Source organism: Moschus berezovskii, chromosome X, assembly GCF_049115385.1.
Source record: "Moschus berezovskii isolate FMDL1 chromosome X, NW_MosBer_1.0, whole genome shotgun sequence".
Classification (NCBI taxonomy): Eukaryota; Metazoa; Chordata; class Mammalia; order Artiodactyla; family Moschidae; genus Moschus; species Moschus berezovskii.
The window spans coordinates 59,772,989-59,795,920 of record NC_142488.1 but is presented as its reverse complement, the minus strand read 5'-3'; the positions used below and the strand labels follow the sequence as shown (position 1 = coordinate 59,795,920).

Here is a 22,932-nt window from a genome sequence, read left to right as displayed (position 1 = left end):
GAAGATTGAAATCTTATCAAGTATTTTCTGGTCCCAACGGTATGAAACTAGAAAACAATAACTGGAAGAAAAGAAAAATTTTCCAATATGTGGTAGACAATGCACATTTGAACAACCAAAGGGTCAAGCAAGAAATCAAAAGAGAGAAAGAAACAAATCAAAAAATATCTTGAAATACATGACAATAGAAAAACAACCAATCAAAACTTATGAAACGCAGAAAAGGCAATTCTAAGAGGGGACTTTTACAAAACACTACATTTACATTAAATTTCCACTACATTTACATTAAGACAAAAGAAAGATCACAAATAACCTAACTTAACTTCTCAAACAATTGGTAAAAGAACAAACTCAGCCCAAAGTTTGCATAAGTAAGGAAATGACAAAGATCAGAGCAAAAAAGAGAGAAATCAATGAGATAAAGAACAGGAAACCAATAGAGAAGATAAATGAAATCACGCTGAGTTTTTAAAAAGAAAAATAAAAGTGAAAACCTTTAACTAGACTAAGATAAAGGACAGAAATGGTATGGACCTAACAGAAGCAGAAGATATTGAGAAGAGGTAGCAAGAATAAACAGAAAAACTGTACAAAAAATATCTTCACGACCAAGATAATCACAATGGCGTGATCACTCACCAAGAGCCAGACATCTTGGAACGTGAAATCAAGTGGGCCTTAGAAAGCATCACTATGAACAAAGCTAGTGGAGATGATGGAATTCCAGTTGATTTATTTCAAATCCTGAAAGATGATGCTGGGAAACTGCTGCACTCAATATGCCAGCAAATTTGGAAAACTCAGCAGTGGCCACAGGACTGGAAAAGGTCAGTCTTCATTCCAATCTCAAAGAAAGGCAATGCCAAAGAATGCTCAAACTACCATACTGTTGCACTCATCTCACACGCTAGTAAAGTTATGCTCAAAATTCTCCAAGCCAGGCTTCAGCAATACATGAACCGTGAACTTCCAGATGTTCAAGCAGATTTTAGAAAAGGCAGAGGCACCAGAGATCAAATTACCAACATCCGCTGGATCATGGAGAAAGCAAGAGAGTTCCAGGAAAACATCTATTTCTGCTTCATTGACTATGCCAAAGCCTTTGACTGTGTGGATCACAATAAACTGTGGAACATTCTGAAAGAGATGGGAATCCCAGACCACCTGACCTGCCTCTTGAGAAACCTGTATGCAGGTCAGGAAGCAACAGTCAGAACTGGACATGGAACAACAGGCTGGTTCCAAATAGGAAAATGAGTACGTCAAGGTTGTATATTGTCACCCTGCTTATTTAACTGATATGCAGAGTACATCATGAGGAATGCTGGCCTGGAAGAAGCACAAGCTAGAATCAAGATTGCCGGGAGAAATATCAATAACCTCAGATATGCAGATGACACCACCCTTATGGCAGAAAGTGAAGAGGAACTAAAGAGCCTCTTGGTGAAAGTGAAAGAGGAGAGTGAAAAAGTTGGCTTAAAGCTCAACATTCAGAAAACAAAGATCATGGCATCTGGTCCCATCTCTTCATGGGAAATAGATGGGGAAACAGTGGAAACAGTGGCAGACTTTATTTTTGGGGGCTCCAAAATCACTGTGGATGCTGATTTCAGCCATGAAATTAAAAGACACTTACTTCTTGGAAGGAAAGTTATGACCAACCTAGATAGCATATTAAGAAACAGAGACATTACTTTGTCAACAAAGGTCTGTCTAGTCAAGGCTATGGTTTTTCCAGTAGTCATGTATGGATGTGAGAGTTCGACTGTGAAGAAAGCTGATCGCCGAAGAATTGATGCTTTTGAGCTGTGGTGCTGGAGAAGACTTTTGAGAGTCCCTTGGACTGCAAGGAGATCCAACCAATCCATTCTAAAGGAGATTAATCCTGGGTGTTCATTGGAAGGACTGATCCTAAAGCTGAAACTCCAATACTTTGGCCACCTCATGCGAAGAGTTGACTCACTGGAAAAGACTCTGATGCTGGGAGGGATTGGGGGTGGGAGGAGAAGGGGACGACATAGAATGAGATGGCTGGATGGCATCACCGACTCCATGGACATGAGTTTGAGTGAACTCCGGTAGTTGGTGATGGACAGGGAGGCCTGGTGTGCTGTGATTCATGGGGTTGCAAAGAGTCGGATACAACTGAGCGACTGAACGGAACTGAACTGAAGAAATAAAGAGAGAAGCCCTGAATGCATATAATTAGAAATAAACAAGGATACACTACAGAAATAGAAAGGATAATAAGAGACTACTATTAATAAACCTATGCCAATAAATTGGATAACCTAGAAAAATTGGTAAGTTCCTAGAATTACATAACGTAGTGAAATGGAATCATGAAGAAATAGAAAATCTGAACAAATAGTGAGTGAGGAGCTTGAATCAGTATTCAGAAATCTTCCAACGAGGGAAAGCTCAGACCCAGATTTTTTCATTGGTGAATTCTACCAAACATTAAAAGAAGAATTAATGTCAATTATTCTCATTTAAAAGCCTTGAAAGAGAGAGAACACTCCCAAACTCATTTTATGAGGCCAACATTACCATGATGCCAAAGCCAGTTTAGGACTCTATAAAAAAATGAAAGAAAAGTAGGAGGGAGAAAGAGGAAGGAGGAAAAGAAAGCTATAGGCCACAGGCCAACATACCTGATGAATACATTCTCTACAAAATACTAGCATACTTAATAGTACAGCACTTTAAAAGAATCATAGACTATTATCAAGTGGAATTCATCCCTGGGATGCAAGGATCCTTCAACATATGCAAATCAATAAATATGATATACCACATTAATAGAATGAAAAATAAAATTCTCAATAGATGCATAAAATACATTTGCAAAAATTCAATATCCTTTCTTAATAAATACTCTCAACAAATTTGGTATGGAAAGAACAGAACTCAACATTACTAAAACCATATAGGAAAAGCCCACAGCTACCATCATCAGTTCAGTTCAGTCTCTCAGTCATGTCCAACTCTTTTTGACCCCATGAACTGCATCATGCCAGGCTTCCCTGTTCATCATCAACTCCTGGAGATTACTCAAACTCATCTCATCCTCTGTTGTCCCCTTCTCCTCCTGACTTCAATCTTTCCCATCATCAGGGTCTTTGCAAATGAGTGGCATCAGGTGGCCAAAGTATTGGAGTTTCAGCATCAGTCCTTCCAATGAATACTCAGGACTGATTTTCTTTCGGATTGACTGGCAAGGTAGACAACTGTTGCTAAGATCAGGAACAAGATAAGAATGTTCATTGTAACCACTCCTATTCAATACAGTATCGTGGTCCTAGCCAGAGCAATTGAGCAAAAAAAAAAAGAAATAAAATACACCAAAATTAGAATGGGCTACTGGGGAGTTTGAGGGAGAATGGATACATGTATATGTCTGGTTGAGTTCCTTTGATATCCAGCTGAAACTATCACAGCATTATTAATCAGCTATACTTATTTATATTTGTATTTACAAATATAAAAATTTTAAAGAGAAATAGCTATGAATAATTTATTTCTGATAATTTTTTATCAGACAAAAGACATTAATTTTTCCTTCTTGAATTCTGGCTATTTTTTAATTACTCTAGGTAATATTCTTGAGCTTTTTCTGGAGTGCAGTTGTTACCCAAATACAGCTTGATATTTACAAGTATTTCCTTTAAGCTTAAGCAGAAAAAGAATAGTATTTTGTCATGTTAATTTTTCTTCGTGAATGAGGCAAAACTTGTCTGTGTACTCTACTCAGTGCTCTATGAATTATTTAATAGTTCACTGTGGCTGGTGAGAACAGGAACTCTTCGAGCCACTGTGTTTCCCTCTAATTTTGTCCTGTTGTTCTTGCTTTACACATATGTACTGATAAGTATGCAGCTAAATTCTTAAAGAGGACTCCTGAAGATCTCCAGAGTTCTCTGTGCAGATCTTCTGTCTGGTACTTTGCCCTGAAAACTCTCACTTCCTTGCTCTTCTCATACTTACAACTCAGAGTCAGAGTCTTCAGCTTATGGAGACTGCTGGGCTCTTCTGGGTTCCTTGTCCTGTAGTATGGCCTGAAGAATCTTTCCAGTCTTTATGCTGGGACAGTCATGGAGTTCACTTCATTTATTTTTTCTCTCTAATGGATCACTGCCCTTCACTGCCAGATTTCAAATGCCCTAATAATGATCAGAATCATTACATTTTTTGTAGCTTTTTAATTGTTCCGTGCTGATGATATAAATCTAGGCCCTTTTACCCTATTTTGGCTGGAAGGGAAAGTGGCTGTCATGTAATTTTCAGAGGACAATTTGGCCCTTTATATCAGAATTTTAAATGTGTTAGTTTTTTGGCCCAGCAATTCTAGTCACTCTTCTAACTGCTGGAGATACAACAGTGAACATGATGATATACTTTAGTATAGTATACAATCAAGTAGAGAGACAGATAACCAAAAGCTAAATACGTACAATATATGGTATTAAAAGACCGTGATGCTGGAGAAAGATTGAAGCAAAAGGAGAAGAGGAAGGCAGATGATGAGGTAGTTAGATAGCATCATTGACTCAATGTACATGAACTTGAGCAAACTCCAGGAGATAGCGGAGGACAGGGAAGCCTGGCATGCTGCAGTCTATGGGGTTGCAAAGAATTGGACATGACAGCAACTGAACAACAACAGCAGTGTTATAAAGTGATAAGAAAATAAGTTAAATAGAGATGGGGAATAGGAAGCACAGCAGAGGGAAGCATGTCAAAATTTTGATACATTTATCTACAAGGACTTACTGAGAGGAGTGTATTTGATCATTAATCCTACTGAAATCAAGAGTACAAGCTATGGATATGGTTACCTGGAAGAAGCACACTCCAGGTAGATGAAACATTCAGTGCAAAGTCCCTGGTGCACTTGATAAATAACAAGGAATATTTGTAACAGCTACTACATCTGCTTAAGATGCTCACAAAATGGTAGCTATTTAGAATATTATTACTAATGATGACACCAGAAATATGACCTAAAAGTATATGGCCTCAAAGCTCATCTGTTTGCTACTATGTCATATTCTTTTTTCCCTATTCCATGAGATACTGAAACATGTACTGCCTTATGATTCTTATTACTATGTTCTCTATCATTGTGCAGCTTTCACACAGGCTTGCCTTGTGTTCCCAATCATGTAAGTTCTGTGTCTATGCAAACTATGTTGATTCTTGCCTGATAGAATGTTGGGCTATGACGTTATTTTGCACAAATCATTGGGATTGATTTCATTATTGCAATGGAACCAGTTCCCTTCCTCCATCATCACATATGTGTGTCTTTCCAAACTGTGTTCACTCTGGCCAAAAGGTCATTCTTTTCAGGGATAGGAAGATCTTTAAGTACATATGAGATACTATATACAAATTCTAATCACAGCTTCTCCCTCACTTATCCAGCAATTATCATAACTTACAAGGAACTTCGTTTTTGTCCTTTCTCTTTTGAATAAGTAATGCATACCTGGTTTGAAAATTTTTAAAGATCAAAATGATATAGGAGTGAAAAATAAGTTTCCTCCATCCTTCACTGAGCCACTCATTATTCCTGTCTTGTGCAAACAATGTAATCAGTTTCTTGGTGTCTTTTCAGAAATATTGAATGCATGGGGGTGTTTTTAATCATTCGTCACACCCCACTTCTACCCATACAATGTACTTTGACTACCTTTCCACTTGGTTCTCACCACATCCTGTGATAGGTGGTGCTCCCTGCAATTTACAGATGAAGAAGTTAAGGCTCAGAGATGGGAGGTGAATTTTTAATGAGTTTTGCTTGGAAACCTTTTTTACAGTTTTTGCTGGGAAAAGCTTTTTTACAGTTTCCAAGGCAGTAAGTGGAAAATTCAGGAATGATGTTGCACAATTTTTTAAATAATAATTTAATTGGTTTTATTCAGTGAATATGTGTCACACAGTAATCCTATCTAACATATAGGAGCCTACACTCCTGATGTTGCCATTTTTGTCTGCATACTTTCCTCCACACTGAGAAATCTCAGGCCCTGCACCTCAAACATGATGGGAAATCTCTACTTGCTGGTGGTTAGAGTGTTTAAGAAAATATCCCTAATTCCTTCAGTAATATTAGAATTTCTATGGCAGACACTTGGTGTAATGCTGATGGGCATCAACTGGTAGTTAGCATTAGGAATACAAGAAGTTGATCTTTCTAATTGTTTTCTGGAAATACCCCACTTCTACAGATCTATTCAGGTCCACCGGAGGAAAGTACTGCACCCCCAGTGCCTCCACCTCGAGTAACAGCAAGAAGACACAAACCAATTACAATTTCAAAGCGCTTGCTGCGGGAAAGGACAGTTTTCTATACTTCTTCCCTGGATGAAAGTGAAGGTCAGTACTAAAGTTTACGCTTATCTTCTTAGTAGTGACTGGAGATAGAAAGTATACTGAAAAGCAGAAGTGGAGGCATAATCATTCTTTCCATGTAAAGGTAGACTTTTTCTGGGTCCTGAGCCAGGCAAGGCAAGGTTTGTAAAATTTGTGCCCAAGGAGTGAATTAGTCTTTTGGCAGTGGATAGGACAGAGATGAACCCGCCCTAATCAATTTACAGATAAACCTGTAAAATCATTTTCCCTTAGCAGATCAGTGGAAGATACAAGGTGTTCTTAAATCTGTACCTCAATACATTGAAATAGGTGAGCAATGTGTTTTCTGAATATTCTGAGATTTTAAATAAAATTCTGCTAACCCAGGGGACTGATGGCTTAATACGAGTTTCTAGTGCTTGTCCCTTCACAGTAACATGAATGAATTCAAATAATTATCTATGCAAGAAAATTCCTTCAATGAGAGCTATGGAATCCATATGAGACATTAGAATAACTGGGTGGAGTACAGAAATAAGAAAAAGTACATTGCAGATGCTAGAAAGGATGCTTTCACGTTACCCATGTCACCCTTCCCCAAAGCTCACACTATGTAGTCCAGGGAGAGATCCCCTCCACATGGAGAAAGGAGAGTGAGGGGAACAATCAACTTTACCTTGGACTGCAGCACCAGGCCCACCCCAGTGAACCCAAGCACCAACTCATCCCCCATTTTTCCAGACTCCAGGCCAGTCTCTACCAAGCTAGGCTCTAGACCTTCCCCAGTACTAGGCCATTCCATGCAGTCTCAGGCTCTAAGTCTGCCCCTAATGACCCAGAATCCAGGACAAACACATGCCAAGCTGGCCCTGTGGCTCTAATCACCAGGATGGAACCACAGCTCAGCTTCTAGTCCAGTCTTCTGTGGACCAAGCCTCCAGGTCTGTCTCAGTGCCAGGCTAGCCCCTTGGGCCTAGGCTTCAAGATCCAGGCTGATCCCCTGCAGATCCAGGCTGAAAGCTTGCCCATTCACTGACCCAGGCACCAGATCAGCCTACTCAAGGGCTCCAGCAGCAAGCTCACCTGTGGAGCCTGCCAGGTGTCCTACCCAGAATCTCTGGTTGTGCTGATGGATACAAGGCTTTTCTCACCAAAGCCAATCTATAAAGACTGGAAGATGTGCCTAGTTCTTCAAATAGGAAAACACCAACTAAAGGCCACTAGGATGAGGATTAATCAGGGAAACGTGACACCACCAAAGGAACAAAATAAGGCACCACTAACTGGTCCTAATGAAATGGATATCTATGAGCTGTCTGAAAAGGAATTCCAAATAACCATCTTAAAGAAGCTCAGTGAGCTACAAAAGAATCCAGACAACTAAACAAAATCAGGACAATGATGCATGAGAAGTTCAAGAAAGTCATGGAAATCATAAAAAAGAACCAAAAAGAAATTCTGGAACTGAGGAGAAGAAAGAATCACTGCATTCAAAGACAGGTCACTTAAAATAACCAGTCAGAGGAACAAAAGGAAAAAAGATTATGAAAGAGACTTATGGGACACCATATACAAACCAATATACACATATGGGAGGGAGTCTCAGAAGGAGCACAGAAAGTAAAAGGAGCACAAAGCTTATTTAAAGAAATAATGACCAAAAAATTCCTAAATCTGGAGGAGGAAATGAAAACCTGGATCCTTGAAGCCCAAAGAAATGCAAATAAATTAAACATAAAGAGATTTTAGCCAAGAAACATTTTTTATAAAATTCTCAAAATTCCAAGACAAAAAGAATTTTGAACATACCATGAGAAAAACAAATCATCAAATAAAAGGAAACTCCGATAATACTATGAGCAGATTCCTCATCTAAAACCTTGCAGGCCAGGAGAAAGTGGGATGATATCTTCCAGTACTGAAAGGAAATAACTTCCAATCAAGAATACCATATTAGACAAAGTAATCCTTCAGAAATGAGGAGAGATAAAACTTTTCCAGACAAACAAACCTGAAGGAATTGATCACCAATAGACTAGGTTCAAAAGAAATATTAAAAGATAGCATACTAAGTGAAGTAAGCCAGACAAGGAAAGACAAATGTCATATGAAATTTGCTTATATGTAAAATCTCAAAAAAGAAACAGATGCAAAAAATGAACATAATTACAAAACAGAAATAGACCCACAGACATAAAAAACAAACCTATGATAACCAAAGGGGAAAGTGGGGGAGGGATAAATTAGGAAGTTGGGATTAACACATATGTATTACTGTATATAAAACAGATATATGTGTTGATGTATGGCCAAAAAATCACAATGTTGTAATTATCCTTTAATTAAAATATAAAAAGATAGCCGGTAAGGACCTACTGTATAACACAAGAAAGTGCACTCAGTCTTTTTAATAACCTAAGGGAAAAGAATCTAAATAAAGTGTGTGTGTGTGTATATATATATATAGAGAGAGAGAGAGAGGGAGAGAGAGAGAGAAGAGTCAAGATGGTAGAATAAAAGAATGCAGAATTCATGTCTCTTCACAAGTACATCAGGAATACATATACAAATGTAACGATTCTCACAGAGTACCTGCTAAACACTAGTGGAAGACTGTGGACAACTAAAAGAAAAGAAAACTGTCCTTGCAACTGGATAGATTGAAATAAATGAAAAAGAAAAGAGGAATCAAAAAAAGGACCAGTAACTGGCAGGAAGCTAAAGGTGAGGAGAATAAGTCAAAAAGGAAAAACAAATATCATATATTAATGCATATACATGGAATCTAGAAATATGGTATAGTTGATCTTTTTGCAGAACAGAAATAAAGACACTGATTTATAGAACAAATGCATGGGAGGAGGAAAAGGGAAGTAAGATGAATTGGGAGACTGGGATTGACATACATACACTATGTGTAAAACAGGTAACTAATGAAAATCTGCTGTATAGCACAGGGAACTCCACTCATTGCTCTGTGGTAACCTAACTCGGAAGGAAATTTTAACAAAGAGGGGATATGTGTAAACATTTGGCAGATTCACAATGCTATACAGCAGAAACTGATGTAGCAGTGTAAAGGAACTATACTCCAATAAAAAAGAATATATGTAACTGAATCACAGTGCTGTACATCTGAAACTAACACATTGTAAATCAACTGTACTTCAATAAAATAAGTAAATAAATAAGTAAGACATGCTAAAAGAGGGTCAGTCCAGTTCAGTTAAGTCATTCAGTTGTGTCTGACTCTTTGTGACCCCATGGACTACAGCACGCCAGGCCTCCCTGCCCATCACCAACTCCTGGAGCTTACTCAAACTCATGTCCATTGAGTGGGTGATGCCATCTACCATCTCATCCTCTGTCGTCCCCTTCTCCTCCTGCCTTCATTCTTTCCCAGCATCAGGGTCTTTTCAGATGAGTCAGTTCTCCGCATCAGGTGGCCAAAGTATTAGAGTTTCAGCTTCAACATCAGACCTTCCAGTAAGTATTCAGGACTGATTTCCTTTTGGATGGACTGGTTGGATCTCCTTGCAGTCCCAGGGACTCTCCAGAGTCTTCTCCAACACCACAGTTCAAAAGCATCAATTCTTTGGCGCTCAGCTTACTTTATAGTCCAACTCTCACATCCATACATGACTACTGGAAAAGCCATAGCTTTGACTAGACAGAATTTTGTTGGGTTAGTAATGCCTCTGCATTTTAACATGCTGTCTAGGTTGGTCATAAATTTTCTATCAAGGAGCAAGTGTCTTTTAATTTCATGGCTGCAGTCACCATCTGCAGTGATCTTGGAATCCCCCAAATAAAATCTGTCACTGTTTCCATTGCTTCCCCATCTATTTGCTGTGAAGTGATGGGACAATATGCCATGATCTTAGTCTTCTGAATTTTGAGTTTTAAGCCAACTTTTTCATTCTCTTCACTTTCATCAAGAGGCTCTTTAGTTCTTCTTTGATTTCTGCCATAAGGGTGGTGTCATCTGTATATCTCAGGTTATTGATATTTCTTCAGGCAATCTTGATTCCAGCTTGTGCTTCATCCAGCCCAGCGTTTCTCATGATGTACTCTGCATATAAGTTAAACAAGCAGGGTGACAATATACAGCCTTCATTTACTCTTTTCCTGATTTGGAACGAGTCTGTTTTTCCATGTCCAGTTCTAATGGTTGCTTCCTGACCTGCATACAGATTTCTCAGGAGGCAGGTCAGGTGGCCTGGTATTCCCATCTCTTTCAGAATGTTCCACAGTTTATTGTGATCCACACAGTCAAAGGCTTTGGCATAGTCAATAAAGCAGAAGTAGATGTTTTTCTGGAACTCTCTCACTTTCTCAGTGATCCAACGGATGTTGGCAATTTGATCTCTGGTTCCTCTGCCCTTTCTAAATCCAGCTTGAACATCTGGAAGTTCATGGTTCATGTAATGTTGAAGGCTGGCTTGGAGAAATTTGAGCATTATTTTGCTAGTGTGTGAGATGAGTGCAATTGTGCACTAGTTTGAGCATTCTTTGGCATTGCCTTTCTTTGGGATTGGAATGAAAACTGACCTTTTCCAGTCCTGTGGCCACTGCTGAGTTTTCCAAATTTGCTGGCATATTGAGTGTAGCACTTTCACAGCATCATCTTTCAAGATCTGAAATAGCTCAACTGGAATTCTATCACCTCCACTAGCTTTGTTTGTAGTGATGCTTCCTAAGGCCCATTTGACTTTGCATTCCAGGATATCTGGCTTTAGGTGAGTGATCACACCATCGTGATTATCTGGGTCATGACGATCTTTTTTGTATAGTTTTGTGTATTCTTGCCACCTCTTCTTAATATCTTCTGCTTCTCACTGTTTATAATAGCCAGGACATGGAAGCAACCTAGATGTCCATCTGCAGATGAATGGATAAGAAAGCTTTGGTACATATACACAATGGAGTATTTTTCAGCCATCAAAATGAATGCATTTGAATCAGTTCTAATGAGGTGGATGAAATTGGAGCCTATTATACAGAGTGAAGTAAGCGAGAAAGAAAAACATCAATACAGTATACTAACGCATATATATGGAATTTAGAAAGATGGTAACCTTAACCCTGTATACAAGACTGCAAAAGAACAGTCTTTGGGACTCTGTGGGAGAGGATGAAGGTGGGATGATTTGGGAGAATGGCATTGTAGCATGTATATTATCATATGTGAAATGAATCACCAGTCCAGGTTCGACGTATGATACAGGATTCTTGGGGCTGGTGCACGGGGATGATCTAGAGGGAGGATATGAGGAAGAGGGAGGTGGGAGGGGGGTTCAAGAAAGGGAACACATGTACACCCAGGGCGGATTTGTGTCAATGTATGGCAAAACCAACCAATATATTAATGTAAGGTAATTTGCCTCCAATAAAATAAAAAAGAAAAATTAAAAATAAATATGTATCTTCTGCTTCTGTTAAGTCGATACCATTTTTATCCTTTATTGTGCCCATGTTTGGATGAAATGTTCCCTTGGTATCTCTAATTTTCTTGAAGAGACCTCTAGTCTTTCCCATTCTATTGTTTTCCTCTATTTCTTTGCATTGATCGCTGAGGAAGGCTTTCTTATCTCACCTTGGTATTCTTTGGAACTCTGCATTCAAATGGGTATATCTTTCCTTTCCTCCTTTGCCTTTCATTTCTCTTCTTTTCACAGCTATTTGTAACACCTCCTCAGACAACCATTTTGCCTTTTTGCATTTCTTTTTCTTGGAAATGGTCTTGATCCATGCCTCCTGTACAATGTCACAAACCTCTGTCCATAATTCTTCAGGCACTCTGTCTATCAGATCTAATCTCTTGAATCTATTTTTCACTTCCACTGTATAATCCTACGCGATTTGATTTAGGTTATACCTGAATGATCTGGTGATTTTCCCTACTTTCTTCAATTTAAGTCTGAATTTGGCAATAAGGAGTTCATGATCTGAGCCACAGTCGGCTCCCAGTCTTGGTTTTGCTGACTATATAGAGCTTCTCCATTTTTGCCTGCAAAGAATATGATCAATCTGATTCTGATATTGACCATCTGGTTATGTCCACGTGTAGAGCCTTCTTTTCTGTTGTTGGAAGAGAGTGTTTGCTTTGACCAGTGCATTCTCTTGGCAAAACCTATTAGCCTTTGCCCTACTTCATTCTCTACTCCAAGGCCAAATTTGCCTGCTACTCCAGGTATTTCTTGACTTCCTACTTTTGCATTCCAGTGCCCTATAATGAAAAGGACTTCTTTTTGGGGTGTTACTTCTAGAAGGCCTTGTAGATCTTCATAGAACCATTCAACTTCAGCTTCTTCAGCATTACTGGTCAGGGCATTCTTGGAATATTGTGATTTGAATGGTTTGCCTTAGAAACAAAAAGAGATCATTCTGTCATTTTTGAGTTTGCATCCAAGTACTGCATTTCAGACTCTTTTGTTGACTATGACAGGTATTCAAGTTGAAATTAATGGTCATAAACAATATGAAAACCTGAAATTATAGACCAAATTTTTAAAGATGAAAATATAACCCAATTCACAATATTCTAGTGTAATAGTGATGTGTAAATCACTTTTCACTCTAGTATGAAAGTGAAAATACAAAAGTATTTAAAATTACTTTATGTACAATAATTTATTAATGGATACACAATCTAAAAACATATAAATTATAACATTAATAATGTAAAATGGAGGGGTAGGGAAAATTAAAATGTACAGTTATTGTATATAGTCAATATTACTTTGCTAGCTTCAAACAGACTGTTATGTTTTATATCAACTTCAAGAAAAAAAACCCAAATATGCAAAGCAATGTTGAGAAAGAAGAGCAAATTTGAATATATCACACTTTCTGATTTTATAATATAATGTGAAACTATAGTAACCTACACAGTATGGTTCTGGCATAAAAGCAGACATACAGACCAATGAAATAGAATAATGAGCCTAGAAAAAGTACATACATTTATGGTCAGTTAACCTTTGACAATTGGGTCAAGATTACGCAATGGGAAAGTATAGTGTTTTCAGTACATGGTATTGGGGAAAATGGTTATCCACATGCAAAGAAACTGGATCCTTATCTCACACAGTGTACAAAGATCAACTCAAAATGAATTAGATACATAAATGTAAGACGTATAGCTCTAAAACTACCAGAAGAAAATGTATGGGGAAAGCTACTTGGAATTGTCTCATCTGGGCAGTGATTTGTTTGGATATAACTCAAAAGGTACAAGCAACAAAAGCAGAATAGACAAATGTGATTGCAGAATGCTAAACAGCTTCTTCACAGCAAAGGAAACAATCAAGAAAGTGAAGAGACAACCTACAGAATTATATGAAGATATTTGCAAACCATATATCTAATAAGGGATTAATGTCCAAAATAAATAAGGAACTCATATACTACTCAAGAATTAACCCAATTTTTAAAGGTCAAAGTACCTGAATAGACATTTCTTAGAACATGACATATAAGTGGTCAAAAGATGTATGGAAAGTTGCTCAACATCACTGATCACCAGGGAAATGCAAATCAAAACAGCAATGAGATAACACCTCACACCTATTAGGATGATTATTACCAAAAAAATGACAAAAGATAATCAGTGTTGAGAAGAATTTGAAGAAAAGGGAACCCCTTTACATGGTTGGTAGTAATACAAATTAGTGCAGCTATTATGGAAAACAGTATGTAAGTTTCTCAAAAAATTAAAAATAAACTACCATATAAATTTGTCAACTGCCTGGTTGAATGTCCAAGGTATGCTCAAACATTCATACAAAGCCCCTTTTCAAAGACTTGGAGTCATATTGGTACTTGGTATTTTAAAGTAATCTCTGCCTAATCATTCTGTTCCGTTCCGTTCAGTCGCTCAGTCGTGTCCGACTCTTTGCGACCCCATGGACTGTAGCCTACCAGGCTTCTCTGTCCATGGGATTCTCCAGGCAAGAATACTGGAGTGGCTTACCATCTCCTTCTCCAGGGGATCTTCCCGACCCAGGGATCGAACCCGGGTCTCCCGCATTGGAGGTAGACGCTTTAACCTCTGAGCCACCAGGGAAGCTTAGCTAACCAAAAAACTAACTAAGCAGTGTCTTTGGTGGCCACACTCGACAAATGATAAAGATTTAACAGAAATGGATGGAAAAAGTCAGTAAACAAACTAACAACAATAACTAAAACAAATAGCAACAACAAATCGGGGAGGAGAGAAAATCTGATTTCCAGAGATGCTATATTAAACTGTCCAGTTTTCAATAAAAAATGAGATTTGTAAAGAAACAAGAAAGCATGACCCATACACAAAAAGAAAAACAAAAATCAGTCAGAACATGGCTTCACAAAGACTAACATTTGAATATTTATAGCAGCTTTGTACATACCAGCCAAAAGCTGTAAACAACCTAAATGCTTGTTAACTGACAAATAAACAAACAAATTGTGACATATACATACAATGGAGTACTACTCAGCAATAACACACAGGAATGAACTACTGATACATAAATCATCCCTATCCTCCAGGTATATCAGGTTCTTTCAAGACCTCTAGCATGCCCTCATAATCCAGGCCTTTGCACTTGCTATTCCCTTTGCTGGACACTTTCCCCTGCACTTTCACATGCACATGACTGGGTCATTCTCATGCTTCAGGTCCTGAGACCTGGTCCAGATAAATGCCAACTCCCCTAAAGACCCTCCTTAACCACACCCAAAGTGGCTCTCCTTGGTTGTTTGCCTCTGCCCTTAGTTTGTTTCACTCATGCCACTTACTAATAATTCTTCATATTTTGTGATCATGCTACTTCTTTTTGATTGCCCATAGGATAATAGTTATCAACTGTGTCAATTAAAAAAAAAAACACTACCAGTAATTCTTTCTGAATATATATCCAAAGGAAATGAAATTAGTATATCAAAAAGATATCTGCCCTGTCATGTTCATTGCAGCATTATTTATAATAGCCAAGATATGGAAATAGCAAATTGAAATATCAACAGGTGAATGGATAAAGAAAATGTGAGAGGTACACAGATACTTACCCAGAAACACACATACACACAATGGAATATTATTCAGCTTAGATAAAAAGAAGGGAAGTGTGTAATTTGTGACAACATGGATGAACCTGAAGGACTTTATGCTAAATGAAATGAACCAAGGACAGAAAGACAAATGCTGCATGATCTCACTTATATGTGAAATATAAAAATGTCAAACTCACAGAAGCAGAGAATAGAATGGTGGTTGCCAGAGACTTGGGGGAGAGTGAAATGGGGACATGTTGATCAAAGAGTACAAAGGTTAGATTGTGCAGGATGAATATATTCTGGAAATATGATACAACACTGTGATTGTCGTTAATAATACTATATTGTATACTTGAAGTTTATGGAAAGAGTAGATCTTAACTGTTCTTATCACACATAAAAAAAAGGAAACTAGGTGAGGTGACTGATATGTTAATTAGATTGAGTGTGGTACTCATTTAACACTATATTCATATATCAAAATATCATATTGTATACCTTAAACATATACAATATTTGTCAATTTTATCCCAATAATGTTGGAGAGAAAACAAGCTCACATGGATTGAGTAAGTACTGTGTTAGGTAGAATTAAGACACCATCCCTGGCCTCAAGGAGTTTATAGGCTAAATGGAAATAGATGATAGATAAATAAATGTCATTGAGTAGAGTAATTGTTAGTATGGAACCTGCACCAATTCGAAATGGGCCTTTCTCATCAGTACTCTGTGGAGACCATTTTTTGTCAAGATAACCAGCAATCTCCATGTGCTATTCCACTATTCTTACCATACTCAGCTTGTGAGCAGCATTTCAGTTTACTAATTCATCCTTCTTGAAGCATTTTATTCATTTTGCTTTCAGGACACCAAACTCTCCTTCTACCTCACTAGACATTCCATCTCAGTCTCCTCTTGGTTTTCCTTCTCTTCTCAATTTCTGCATGTTGGAAGGTCCCAGCGTTTTGTTTTGTATTTATCAGTCCGTTTTTCTGTCTATATTCGTTTCCTGCATGATTGCATTGTCTCACAGCTTTAAATATCTTTTAAATATGAGGATGATATCCAAATATGTATATCTGGGAGTATTATCTTCCTTCTTCCCATCTTAAACTCACTGCACAACAGTTTTCCTTAGATAACTCAAGGAAATATCCAATTTAAAACGTACAAATACCCTAGATTCCCTACTCCTCCTCAATCTGGTTTTCCTCTGGTCTCCCTCGTCTAAGTAATTGGGAGTGTTTTTGTTGTTGTTCAGTCACTAAGTCATGCCCAACTCTTTGTGACCCCATGGACTGTGGCATGCCAGGTTCCTCTGTCCTCCACTGTCTCTGGAGTATGCTCAAATTCATGTCCATTGAGTCGGTGATGCTATCTTAACTATCTCATACTCTGCCAGCCCCTTCTCCTTTTGCCTTCAGTCTTTCCCAGCATCAGGGTCTTTTCCAGTGAGTCAGCTCTTCACATCAGGTGGCCAAAATAGTGGAGCTTCAGCTTCAACAGTAGTCCTTCCAATGGATATTCAGGGTTGATTTACTTTAGGACTGACTGGTTTGATCTCTTTGCAGTTCAAGGGGCTCTCAAGACTTCTTCTCCAGCACCACACCTTGAAAGTATCAGGTCTTTAGTGCTCAGACTTCTTTATGGTCCAACTCTCACATCCATACATGACTACTGGAAAAGCCATAGCTTTGCCTATATGGACATTTGTCAGCAAAGTGATGTCTCTGCTTTTTAATATGCTGTCTAGGTTGGTCATAGCTTTCCTTCCAAGGAGCAAGTGTCTTTTAATTTCATGGCTGTAGTCACCACCATCTGCAGTGATTTTGGAGCTCTCCAAAATAAAATCTGCCACTGTTTCCATTTTTCCCCATCTATTTGTCATGAAGTGATGGGACAAGATGCCATGATCTTAGTTTTTTGAATGTTGAGTTTTAAGCCAGCTTTTTCACTCTCCTCTTTCACCCTCATTGAGAGGTTCCTTATTTCCTCTTCACTTTCTGCCATTAGAGTGGTACCATTTGCATATGTGAGGTTGTTAATATTTTTCCAAGCAACCTTGATTCCAGATTGTGATTCACTCAGCCCAGATGAATTGACAATACCAGTCACCTAGTTGGTAAAGTCAAAAAATTTTGGATCATCCTTGATTATTCTCTTTGCTTTTTCCATCATACTTAATTCATCAGCAATTCCTGTTAGCTGTATGTGCACATTATATGCTGATTCCTACTAATTCCTACTACTACCTTACTAGTTGAGCCAGCATCATCTTTTACTTGAGTGATTACAAGAGCTTCCAAACTATTATCTTTACTTTTCTTCTTGCCTGACAACAGTTTGTTCTCTGTAGCAGCCAGTAAGATATACTATCTTTCAAAACTGTAAATCAGATCATATCATTCCCTCTGATCTAAATTCCCAGTGACTTCTCTTAATTTTTCGAAGAAAGTTTACATTTTATTTTGCATTATATGGTCCACATATACGTTTTTTATCTCATTTCTGAACTTCACTATCTCTCTGCTTTGTTCTCTGCTCTGATCTCACTGGTTTTGCTGTTTCTTATAGATGTCAAACTTACCCAAGGGCCTTTTCATTTGCTGTTTTCTTGGTTCTAAACATTCTTCCTCCAGAACTTTGCAATTCCACTCCTTCATTCAGATCTCTGCTAAATGACATCTCTTCATAGAGACCTTTCTGAGTACTTTATTTAAATAGATCTTTCTCCTCCTCCATTACTGTCTGCCCTTTAAACTGCTTAATTTTATTCATATCACTTGCTGCCATTAATATTTAGTAGTATGTTTATTGTCTGTCTTTCTCAATAGAATGTCAGATCCACTTTCATCACCAGCCTCTAGAACAATTCCTATATATTGCATGTGTTCGGTAAATACTTGTAGAATAAATGAGTGGATGTAGAGGGCATAACGAAGAGAAAAAGATCACCCAGCTTAAGGGATCACCTCCTTAGGAGATGATATAGCATTTAGGGAAAAGTGGAAGGGAACATTCAATGCTGTTCCATAATCTCATTTTAATTGGATAAACTCACTTGTCTATTCACAATCTCCCCAAATACACATCAGAAAATATAATTTCTATGCCAGCAGAAAATTTTCACTCTGTATCCCATAGTATCTGGCATATCATATGTCCTCAATAAATATATGTAATAAATGAATAAACTAGGTGTTGGCAGACCTGAGATAAATTTCATCTTGGCTCTTAGCTTGCTGAATAACTTGGGCTAGTCATTTCCGTATTCTGGGTCTTAATTTGTCCCTCTGTGTGATGAGGTCTTCATGCCAGAAGTTCACCAATGGAATCACCTACCTTAGCCATACCTTTTGTTTAACTGAGCTATAATTCACATGACATAAAATTCACCCTTTTCAAGGGTAGGTCAGTGCGTTTAGTATATTCATATGCTTGTGCAACAGTCTAATTCCAGAATATCCTTATCATCAAAAAAGAGCCTTGTACCTCCCAATACTCCCCTCTTCCCTCATTCTTGAAAATCACTAATTTACTTTCTGTCTCTATGGATTACCTATTCTGAGAAAATTTCATATAGATGGAATCATACAATCTGTGGTCTTTTTGTGGCTGGCTTTTTAGGATAATGATTTCAAGGTTCATCCATTATGAAGTATGTATCAATCTTTATTCCCTTTTATGAATAATATTGTATTATATGGATATAAGACATTTTATTTATTATTCATCATTTGCTGGATACTTGGATTGTTTCCACCTTTTGCTATAATAGTGCTATGAACATTTATACACAGATTTTTATGTAGATGTATGTTTTCAGTGATTCTTGGTGTATATATAGGAGTGGAATTTCTGGGTCATACAATCACTGTATATTTTATCTTAGAGGAATCATTTTGAGGCTATTTTTAAAATCAGGTGCACCATTTTACTTTCCCACCAATAATGTATGACAGTTCCAATTTCTCTGCATTTTCGCCAGCACTGTCTTTTGTGTCTTGATTTAATAAAATTGTATATGTTCAAGTTACACAAAGTGATGATTTAATACACATATACATAGTGAATTGATTATTACAGTCAAACTGATAGACATGTTTTTTTTTTGGATGACAGTACCTGAAATCCACTTTCTTCTCAAATTTCCATTATTCATTGCAATATTGTTAGCTATACTCGTTATGGTATACATTAAATTTCTAGACATATTCATCCTATATAACTGCAACGCTGTATCCTTTGGCCAACATCTCCCCATTTTCTCTATCCTCTTGCTCCTGGTAACCACTGTGCTCTCTGTTTCTAAGCATTTGACTTTTAAGCATTCCACATAAAAATAAAGTTATGTGACTTTTTTTCTTTATTTGTCTGGCTTATTTCACTTAACATAATATCTTCTAGATTCATTCATGTTATAGCAAATGAATGGCAGGAGATCTTTCTTTTTTAAGGCTGAAACAAACAAACAAACAAAGTCTTTATTCATCCACTGATGGATGCTTAGGTTGTTTCCATATCTTGTTATCTTTTAATTCTAGCCATCCTAAATGAATGTGAATTCATATTCATTTAATCCTCATCACTTCTCGTAGAAAAAGCATTGAAGGCTTAGAGAGGGTGTGTAGTTTGCCTCATTCACACAGCTAATGAATGACAGAGAAGCAACTTGCATTCGTCTTATTCCAGAGCTCATTTATCTACTGTAATATTGTGCTTCCTATAACCTCTTTGAACACTGTTCTGAGAAAGAGCAAATCCTTCTACTCACCGCTGTTCTTTACTAGTAGCAGTTCATTATCTTACCTCTAAACTTGCTATTCCCCTTATATATAGTATTATAAAGAGTCCTTTCATTATCATCATGGACTCCCTCACACCTCTATATCTAACCCCTGTGCATTCCACTCCCTTAATATCCCTTGAATCTGTCTCTCTTTGCTGCTGCTCCAGTTTAAATCCAGCCGTCCCCATTTGGTCTACCTACCTCCAGTCTCCTCCAGTCTCTCTGGTTCAGTTTACTCTTCGTCATGAACCTAAGGGCATATTCAAAAAACACACGTGATAGTGCCACTTTTCTGTGAAAAAAAGTCATGGTCCTCTGCAGCCCAATGATAAAATTCATATTCCTGAACATGGCATTCATGATATAGCCCCACCCTACCTTAATAACTTTTCTCCAACTACTCACACTTTTTATCTAAAATTGGTTCCTATGCTCAAACTACACTAAATATTTTCTTTTACATTTTCTTAAACAAACCGTGAACTTTCATTCTTTCAAGTTGCTCTCTCTTTGAAATTCCCTTTCCCTCTTTTTCCATCTATTGCAATCCTTTAAGGCCTAGCTCAATATTACCTCTTTCACAAAATTTTCTTCAACACCACCAGAAATAATTAGCACTGTCATTCTCATAGTGCTTATTTGCAAGATTCTACCTGTATTATAATAATTGATCTATTTCTCCTGCTGGACTAGTGTGCAACCTCTTAAAGCTATTCCCCAACATTTGCCTACACTTAGAAGAGAGGCCTCTAGTTGGCTACTTGCCTATTTATGAGGCCTCCTTTTCTGATACTTATTCACTCCTAATTCTCTGCAGTTTCTGAAGCTGGCTTTTGTGTTTTCCCATGGAAATAGATGGCTGGTTAGAAAAAGGGGATGATGCTGAGCTTTTATTACCCAATAGGAGCAATGAACACTGTCTTCAGAAAAAATATGTACTCTGAAAACAGACTTTAAGCTATGAAAACTGGCTTACCATATTAGTTTTGTGACACTGAGACTTTTAGGGCCTTCGATTTCTTATCTGTAAAATGGGGCTAATAACAGTTTACAGAGTAGTTTTGAAGACTATGATATAATCTATGTAAAGCACTTAGAACAGGCCCTGACACAAAGAAAGTGTTTAAATAATGGTATCTGTTATCATTATTATTATCATTGTCATTATTATAATTACTACCATTTTATCATTATTATTCAGCATATCCCAGAGCCTTGAAATGGATTTCCTGGCAGAATGTCCTAGTCCAAATCCCTATTGCTGCTATCATTATATGTCTTATTTCCAAGCCAGGAAAAGATCCTTTCCAATGTGGAAGGTTAGTGTCCTGAGACTGTTTGTGGAATCATCTTTATGAGACTGGACCTTCTTTTACTGTATTGAGATGGTGATGATTCCATAGAACATGACCAATCGCTGTTGTTTTCCCTACATGAGAACAGGGATGGAATTTCCTAGAGTCTCTTCACCAAAAGAAAGCATTCAGATAGAAACATGTAGCTGAGACATTAGACGCAAAGAATGTGGGAGAATGAATTTATAACACTTCATGTGTGGCATAAGAATTTACTTCATACTTTCTAGAAGGTACATGTGCTTGAGGTTAATCCTAAGTGCTGGAGGTTAGATGGTCTCTGCCACAAGGCATCTTCCGGAAGCATGTGATCTAATTACATTGCACTTTTGAGCTATGTCAGTAGTAGTATTATTAATGAGTCTTTGATATTTTTTCTTTGACTAGTCTGATGGCGGTTGTACTAGGGTTAATAAAAGCAGGGCTATGTGTCTACCCTGGGACCAAAGTAGGGGAGCTATAGAGGAACTCCTTGGCTCTAACCCTTATGGTGGTAGCAGCAGTGCAGTGGTCAATAAAAAGCTCCCAAGAAAAAGAAAACTCTTGGGGAAAAATTCCTTGAAACAAGACGTACTCTTTCTTTCCCCATGGAAATTCTTGCCCCACTGCCTACTGAGAACATAATAGTATAAATAATAAATAACAGTTATTGAGTGTTTATTATGTACTGGGCACTTAAATAAGTATACTACCTCTTGCAATCATCACCACAACCTCATGAGGTAGGTACTATTATTATTTCTATTTTACTGAAGAGAAAATTTTAGATACAGAGAGATTATGAACTTGCCCAAGATCTCACAGTTGGTAAGTAGTACAACTGGCTCCAGAACCTAAAGTTCTTTTAAAATTTTATTGTGGAGAGTTTCAAATGTAAAAGGAAATTGTATATTTTATAAAAATATACAGTATAACATACAACATAACATAGTCCACATGTCCATATTGCCCAGCTTCAACATTTACAACTACATGCCCAAACTAGTTTCATCTATACCCTTAGCTATTTCCCTAAAACAGACATCATGTCATTTCATCCATAAATGCTTCATTATGTACCTATAAAAGATGAAGACTCTTTTTTAACCAAAATCTCAATACCATTATCATACATAAAAGAAAAGAAACTATGCAAAATAGTAATTCCTTAAAAGCAGTAACTATCTGATCAGTGTCCTAATTCTCCTTCTTACATTAAAAAAAAATTTAACTAATCAGGATCCAAATAGGACCCATGTGTCTTAATTGCTTGACATATCTCTCAGGTCTCATTTAGCTGACCAGAACCTCTGTTCTTAACCACTACACTCTGATCTAGGTTTTCTATTACCAAGGAAGGTGACAATTTCCATATAGCAGGAGTTCTCAATTAGGGGTTCATTAATAGAT

General features: G+C 37.5%; 1 protein-coding gene across 7 annotated transcripts in view; it reads left to right on the top strand.

Annotated features, from left to right (window-relative positions):
• OPHN1 (oligophrenin 1) overlaps positions 1-22,932 on the top strand; it is a 534,987-nt gene that overhangs the window by 473,337 nt on the left and 38,718 nt on the right. For all 7 annotated transcript variants that reach the window (XM_088833841.1, XM_088833840.1, XM_088833845.1 and 4 more), the window contains one exon: positions 6,237-6,384. In XM_088833841.1, the coding sequence (XP_088689967.1) occupies positions 6,237-6,384 (148 nt within the window). The remainder of the gene's footprint in view (positions 1-6,236; positions 6,385-22,932) is intronic.